At 37.5% G+C, this 8,463-nt stretch overlaps 1 protein-coding gene across 1 annotated transcript; it reads left to right on the top strand.

Annotated features, from left to right (window-relative positions):
- Window positions 1–7,008: 7,008 nt before the first annotated feature.
- On the top strand, window positions 7,009–8,243 carry LOC123864507 (protein Wnt-4). Its single transcript, XM_045904994.1, has 2 exons — window positions 7,009–7,132; window positions 7,292–8,243. Exons 1-2 carry the CDS (start codon window positions 7,041–7,043, stop codon window positions 8,241–8,243), a joined length of 1,044 nt encoding a protein of 347 aa, XP_045760950.1. The 5' UTR covers window positions 7,009–7,040.
- Window positions 8,244–8,463: the final 220 nt, after the last annotated feature.

Raw genomic sequence — 8,463 nt, 5'->3', positions numbered from 1 at the left:
AGTATATAGCACACAAGACAGACTAATCTAGAGCTTAAAGCTGTTATGCTTAAAAGTTTTATAAAACTTACTTTGTCTTTACAGCTATGTAGTTTATCTTGTGATTTAATCCAAGACTTTCTTCTCGTGGTCTTTGCAACCATTTGCAATTATGATTAAACCATGAAGCGTCTTTAAACTTTACACTTGAATAATTCAGTCGCTTTAGTTTTTCTAAACACTTAGTAGGTCGGGACCATTTTGATGCTATATCATAATAACTTACATTACCTATTGAGCGTTTTAACATGAACAGAGGATGAAATATAACCTTACTTATATAATTTTATTTTTGTTTTAAGTTGTTGGTTTTATTCAAACAAACAAAACGTTGTACCTTTTGTCCACAAAATCAAACGCAGTGCCAACCCTTTTCCACGAATATTTATTCGATATTAAATGATGCTCGTAACATCGCCCGCTTGGATTAAGGTTTTTAAAAATCCGCGATTTAAAGTAGTATTTTTAATTTTTTCATTGTGATAACCAAGTATTCGGGAATAGTTCCCGGGACTAACACTACGCTGGATATTAAATATGAATACCAACATTTATGTATTTGAGGCAAAAACGAGAATCTGTTTGAAGCTATGTTGATCACACGTGTGGAACGCGACGTATAATTACATTGAGGCTGTGACCTCGGTTACAATTGTGATGTAATATTTTAGCCTAGATGCCTACTCATGTCACTGCGGCAGGGCTGATTTAGGATGAAAAAGTGGGGAGGATCCTAGATTGTCTTTTAAACATGACGTGTGTAGGGTTATTATAGGTCGGACCCTCGATCGCCTCCTAAATCGCCCAGCAGGATCCTAGATTGGGGCAACCACGCTGCTGCCCTGCTCGTATGCATCGAAACGTTTTGCCTCATCATTCCTCATACGCATGGCTAAGGTTTGGAATACTCTTCCCCGATCTGTGTTTCCTACCAGTTACAATCCGGGTATCTTTAAAACAAGAGCTAATAGGCACCTTCTAGGTAAACGCGTCACATCTTAGACCACATCATCACTTTACATCAGGTGTGATTGTGGTCAAGCGCTTGCCTATAGTGAATAAAAAAAAAATGTATGACCGTCGGTTCGGTCCGATTTCTTTTGTCATTTCGCTTCCCACCCGTTGTTGGTGTGTTCCGATAACGCTCCGATACGAGTTGTGCATCACGTCCGTGCACGCACTGAGGCTGAAATATATAGAACTCACTTTGACTTAAGACACTGTTAAAACGAGACAGCATTATATCGGTCACATAAAGTCTCGTTTTAACTCTAACTTAAGTCTGAGCAAAGTTAAAGTATGATAATGTTAAAGTACGATAAATAAAAATAAAAAAAACTAAGTAGGGTGAAATAGATGGCTAAATTCAAAGATAAAATCTTTGTTGCCACACAAAACATTAAACGTACAAAGAAAATAAACAAACAGAAAAATAAAGTGGACAAAGCGGTTTTATTACTAAAAGTGATATCCTCCAGACAACCTTTTCTTAAGAACCTTAAATAATGAAACGGGATACAGCAACAATATACTTAGATAGAGCAAAACATTATAGTTGACTCTTTTATCTAAGGTCCATTTGCATGACTTGCGGTTAAAGTTACGTGACGGGTATCATTAAACTTTGACCATCATTAAAAATAAAATAGTTTGGTCAAGTCCGGGTTTGTTAAAGGGACAAAATTACCTATATTTTTAACCTTAATCACGGAAGTATGAATACTAACTCGTGCGAACCATTTATTGATAATAAAATCAAAGTTTAAAAGTAACTTTAGGCACCTGCCATGCAACTAGACCTAAAGATTTAACTCTATATATTATGGTCAATTTGGATAATTGTTAAATATCAAGATCGACATGAAATAAATAAGAACTAATATAAATAAACAATACTAAGGTATAAATGAAATCCTCAGAGCTTTTGCATTTAAATTGCAAACTTATAATAACCAGTTAAGCTTTTGTTTTAAAATTATGGAATTTACACTGAAAAAGTTGCAACAAACTGGTAATGATAACTAGTCACCAGTAAACATAACAATATTATGTAGTACAGTTATTGTGTTATGTCTGTTCGTAGCAGCGTAGCACAGTTGGCGCTACGCCAGCGGTCATTGACCGGGCGTAGACGGTCTACAAAAACAATTCAGGAAACGTAGGACGATTTCAGCAGCCATTATAAACGGCCGGATTATACTAAATTCAACAAAATTCGGTAAGGAACAATATGTTTATATATGCACTAGTGTGCTACTACGCTAAAAAAAGAATGTGCCTAATGCATTGTTCTAATGGTTTTTAACCTCTTCGCATTATTGCCTTTCTAATGAAACCGGCACATCGGTTGGATGGTTTCAAAGTCTATAACGGCCATAGGTAGAAACATTTATTGTGTTTTTGTGGCAAAAATTAATAACAGTAAAGAGAAAGAAGATAATAAGTGGACAGGGACTATGTTGTCAACAAGCATAACAAGTTGTTTGATATGAAAGAAAACTTTTTTCATTATCCGTCCCCTCATCTTCCGTACCTCGGGGAGCACGTTAAGCCGTTTACTAAGCTCGGTTAATATCACTAACATAATTTTAATATTCTACTCTTTAAACCTACGCGTAACTATGAGTCAAAAGCCTATATTTTAGTTGGGGTGTATTTACCAAGATCTTAAATCCACCCCATAAAAATCCCAAGAAAATCACCATTACTTACGTGATTATTACTGACGACCTTCCTGTGCGCAGTCGTGGACGTAGGGATGAGCGCTGTGGTTTTTTAAATTGGAGGTCATGGGTTCGATTCCCATCAGTCGTATCTGCTCTGGTCTGGTGGGCGGCTTCGGCCATTACTAGTACCACCCTAGCCGTAAAGCCGTGCCGCCAAGTTATTTAGCGTTGCGTAACAATTTGCTGTGATAGAAACCAATAAGGGGTAGGTATGTAAGGGTTATAAAACTGCCGCATCCCTTCCAAGTTAGCTCGCTTCCAATATTAGACTGCATCACCACTTACTACCAGATGAGATCGCAGTCAACTGCTAACTTGTAATGGAATAAAAAGAAATAGAAAGGGGGCATGCCTCTCAGCAATGAGAGATGCAGAGAGAGTAAAGGTTTTCTACCGTTGAGGGCCGCACTTATTTCACAAAGACCCTGAATAGTTGAAGCTGTACTGTAGCATGATCTTGTCAAGTAAAAAAAGCTAGCTTAAGCCAGTGGGGTTAGTACGAATTTGAAAGTCAACGTTAATAGAACATCGAATCACTTTAAAAGTAGTCTAAAATGAGCCTAACGTGCATTATTTTAAGATATAAATTCATTGAAACATCTACCGTTATCGCCCCAAGCGAAACATCGCAAACCAGTCAAGTGCGAGTCAGACTCCCACATGAAGGGTTCCGTACCATCATAAAAATATAACATTCTGTATTTTTTTTTTTTTTAATTTGCATGACGGTTATTTTGAAATATTCATTATTTATTGCTATAGCGGCAATAGAAATATACACTCAGTAAAAACTTCAACTCACTATCTATTACGGTTCATGAGATACAGGCCGCAACAGACAGACGAACGGAGAGACGAAGTCACAGACGAACGCACAGCGGAGGCTTATTAAAGGGTCCTGTTGGCCCGCTTCGGCTACGGATCCCTAACAACGACTTCAAAACAACCAACTTTAGGTTATTTTGCCCTGACTTTACAATGTTTCGATCTACGTTGGCGAGTTGCTCAAAGCAGTACTAGCCCTACAGTAAAGTGGGAGCACGTGACGCGCGCCGCTCCCTATCGATCCGTTCCAGCCATATTGCAATCGATGTGCTAAAACATCCAATTTGGATTCGGCTCTTGGGGACGTCTCTTAAAACTTAAGAGCACTTTAAATGGTAGTGTCAGACTTTTGGCATTTAGTCACTTAATATTTAAGACGCTCTTAACGCTTGCAGAAGAGTAATTCTATTGGTTGATGCCAAGAACGAGTTCTTACATAAAAACAATAAAAACAAGAATCAAACTCCTATCGATCGATATATCGATCATGGAGGCACAATTTTATTCAACAGGAGTATTCTTACATCCATGTCCGTTAATTCGTATTTCCCTCTCATTTGGATACACTCATACACTCACGCTCTTCATCGAAGCGTATGAGTGTTTGATCCCAACGCGATTCAACAAAGTCTGCAAATAGCGCGGACATCGCAAACAGTACAGGGGTATCAAGCAATTAATGTAGCTTTTCAGACATCAATCGGAATTCATTATACAGTATTTATTAACCGCCGACCCAAAAAGAGGGGTTTTAGTATCTGTGTATTTGTGTATATGTCTGTGGCACCGTAGCTCCTAAACGAATGCACCGATTTTGATTTAATTTTTTTGTTTGAAAGGCGGCTTGATTGAGAGTTTTCTTAGCTAAAATCCAAGAAAATCGGTTCAGCCGTTTAAAAGTTATCAGCTCTTTTCTTGTTACTGTAACCGTTACCTGTCGGGGATGTTATAAATTTTTAATTTACACTTCTTAAATCAATAAATCAATTTACTTTTTATAGCGCTGACTATACTTACATAAATTACACCACCAAATCTAAAAAGCAACTTTTACTTCTACTTCAGTAGTGAAATAGATACAAGATTCAATACAGATACAGATTATTTCAATACTGAGATAGAATATTTTTCATAAAAGATTTGTGTTACGTGAAAAATGTCTAGGGTAGAGAAATATTATCATGATACATTACTCTGGCTTCTTTTAGCCGCGATTGGGTGTGATCAAGTGATAGACCATTTTTTTCTGACTGCTGCTATCCATCTTAGACATTGTAGTACCAACTACCTAAAGGATGTACATGATATTATTATTTCCATTTCATAGAAGGATGTTACGTGTTACAGCGAATCTAAAACAAGAAGATTAAAGAAACACTTTGGACAAAAAAAAAAACACTCCAAAAAGGCAGAGCACGCGCGCCAGCAAACATCAATACAGACGAAATCCTAAATTCAATCTATCCATTGGTACAGACCGTCAAGTGCGAGTCGGACTTGCACACGAAGGGTTCCGTACCGTAGTAGCAATACAAATACACATTCTGTAAAAATTTCAACTCTACCTATTACAGTTCACGAGATACAGCCCGCTGACAAACAAATAGACGAACAGCGGAGGTTTAGTAATAGGGTCCCGCTGGCACCCTTTGGGTACGGAACCCTACAACTTTAAATAATATATCTCTGGTCTGTCATCAGCAGTTTAAAGTGTATTAGACCAGAGGATGGCATTTTTTACGTTATCGTGAACTAGATGGCGCCAGTTGTAGTATATTACACGCTACCCATATAGAAGGGCGAACCGGTATATAATGCTTTATATCCATGATGCATTTAACAGATTTTTATTTATTTTTAATATTTTTGGAAAGTGGTACGATAGCGCACTACTTTAAGAATTCTCACTATACATACTCAGCTAGGGGATACACAATTAATATAATAGGTACATTAGTTATGTAATTAATAATTATATGTACACGAAGGCAAATTATGAGACCCCTTGATGATTCCAGGATGTCGTTCTTACAAACGGGGAGAGACAAGTGGTCTATAGTACGCGTCAGGTTGAGATGGCAATCAGAGTATGAGGTGGGGGGATGCCCTGCATACCCGCGCTCACCTATAGTGGGTCAGCGCGAGAGCTGTGCGGGTGGTGCGGGGCGACCCCACCCCGGTTGCCATCATCTGTCGCGTACTATAGTTGTAACAACGCATATCAATCTATTGAGATTGTTAAGCAACGTTGACCCAAGTTGGTAACTGGATGGGTAACCGACTTTGGTGGCCCAAATTCGGCCTTTTCGCTCCCTTCTAATTGCCATGGTTTTAAGATTACAATCTTATGGAAGTTGTCTAGAAATAAAAGAATTACTAGACAACTATTAAAAGAATATGTACCAGACTACAGGTAGAATATAACTAACCTATTCTTTGTTATCGGTGACAAAGATAAGTTAAAGTTTTAGGGATGTCCAAATAGAATCCACCTCTAATTAATGATATTGTAAATGCGAAAGTGTGTCTGTCTGTGTACTAGCTTTTCACGGCACATCTGTTTAAACGATTTTGACTACATTTGGTACAGATGCTGAGAGAGAGGCTACTTTCAATCCAGAAATTCAATAAGTTCCTACGAGTTTTTGAAAAACCTAAACCCACGCGGATGAAGTCAGGCATGATCTAGTCACATCACACTAATATTATAAAGGAGAAAGTTTGTATGTGTGTGTGTGTGTGTGTGTGTGTGTGTATGTTTGTTACTCCTTCACGCAAAAACTACTGGACGGATTGGACTGAAATTTAGAATGGCAATATTATTATTATTTATTATATTAGGATTGTACCCTGGATTAGCACATAGGCTACTTTTTATCCCGGAAAATCAAAGAGTTCCCACGGGAATTTTAAAAAACCTACATCCACGCGAACGAAGTCGCGGGTATCAGCTAGGTAGGTAGGTACAACAAAATTAATAAGAGTGAGAGAAATGCAAGAAAGTTTAATACCAAAAAGACCAAAAACCAGAGCATTCTTCGAAGCTTGACTTTAAATAATGTGCATTGTTTCGATACTTCTTGACGAAAGAATTTTGTATTTCGATTTTCGATAGCTGTATCTATAACTAAGTAATAGACCTTTTTTAAAAAGATATAGTTCAAGTCATACTAATTATGCAAATCTTTTAAATTAAAATGAATAGCTAACGAAGACAACCCTAGCCTGGATACCGTTCACTTCATTGGAGTAAGGAGTCAATTATTTGCTCTATGACATGGACTAATGTATTTACACTGATTTCTAAGTTTGCTTATACCTTTTTTGGTGAGGTCGCACCCAATTCGATAAACCCATTATCTACTACACCTTTGTCTTTTGTTAACTCTGAGCTCATTTGAAAATTGCATTCAAGAACGTCATCATGAGAACTTGCATGGGCCTCTTTAAATGTATATTTGTGCAATCATGTTTAAATCTAGTGTATTCACTCTGTTGATATATTTTACCGTTTCCATATTGGCTTTGAAAAATGTTGAAGGGTGAGTGACCAAATATACTTACAAAGTGTATTCAAATTTTGTTTTATTCTCGTTTAGAAAGTTTTATTCCTTCAATATTATCTATTGTTCTGATAAAGACTTTATGATAGCGTTTGAAGTCGTTAAATAATTCATATAAATACAAGTCATTCTTTACAGGTCCCGACCAGTTTTAGAAAAGACAGTAGAAGCTTTATTCGCCGATAGGTCTGAAGTCATACACCCTGCAACGTGCAAAGTCTTTACATCGTCGACGAAACAGTCAAAAATGTGCAAGAGGGAGCCTGGTCTTCCAAACATACTAGTCACTGCAAAACAGCAAGCTATCACTGCTTGTGAGGAGACTTTCCAATATGACAGATGGAACTGTTCTCTGGTCTTCAACAGGAAGGCTAAAAGGAGTATATTCAAAAAGATATACAGAGAGACTGCGTTTATTCACGCCCTTATAGCAGCATCTGTCACTCATGCAGTTGCAAGGGGCTGCGCTTCAGGTGAACTATCCAGATGTTCATGTTTAGGCAGTTTCAAAAATGCCTCTAACTGGCAAATGAAAGGGGGTTGCGGCGATGACTTTAGGTTTGGAAAAAGGTTCGCGAAAAATTTTCTTGAATGGAAGAACGCAGGGAATGACCAAATTGCGGATTTACTGAAGCAAGATGTGAATATTGGTATAGATTCTATAGGTGAGCAATTAAAAGAGGTTTGCAAATGCCATGGATTTTCCGGTTCGTGTACTACGAAAACTTGTTGGAAAAAGTTAGGACCTTTTAATTCAGCTATGGGTTTGCTAAAGAAGCACTATCACCATGCGGTTAGGAAGAAGTTAGTGAATTATACTTCAAAAAGAGCAGTTTCGCCAAAAGTGAGGAGGAAATTGAAGAAGGACAAGAAAAATTTGGTTTATTTGCAAAAGACGCCAAACTTATGCGTTAGTACAAAGGGAAGGGTTTGTAAGGATAGACATAACTGCGCAACTTTGTGCTGCGGACGAGGGTTTGTTGTGGGTCAGAAAACAACAACTTCTAGGTGCAGATGCAAAATGGTGGATTGCTGTTTTGTTAAATGTGATACTTGTGTGGAAGAAGTCGACTTTTATACGTGTAAATAGAGCGACATTGTGGTACTTAGGCAGTAAGTACCTACACTGTACTTAGTACAGAATTTTTCCAATATTTAGCTTTACTTAAAAAAACGGAACTCACATTGTTGGTAGGGATTAAGGAAGCTGTGATAAATGGGGGTACAATCTGAGATAGTCAAAATTAAAGAAAATTATTCAGGAATTTTTCTTCGTATGAAGTGATTTAGTCATATTTAAGGTTAGAAGA

The sequence above is a fragment of the Maniola jurtina genome, chromosome 1 (assembly GCF_905333055.1).
Source record: "Maniola jurtina chromosome 1, ilManJurt1.1, whole genome shotgun sequence".
NCBI classification, from domain to species: domain Eukaryota; kingdom Metazoa; phylum Arthropoda; class Insecta; order Lepidoptera; family Nymphalidae; genus Maniola; species Maniola jurtina.
This window is presented reverse-complemented; position numbering and strand designations above follow the sequence as displayed.

Excerpts from the sequence above, each read along its gene's own strand:
- LOC123864507 (XM_045904994.1), top strand. The coding sequence starts at position 7,041 with ATGTATATTTGTGCAATCATGTTTAAATCTAGTGTATTCACTCTGTTG. Across the intron at positions 7,133-7,291 it reads GCTTTGAAAAATGTTGAAGG|GTCCCGACCAGTTTTAGAAA; the intron begins GTGAGTGACCAA and ends CATTCTTTACAG.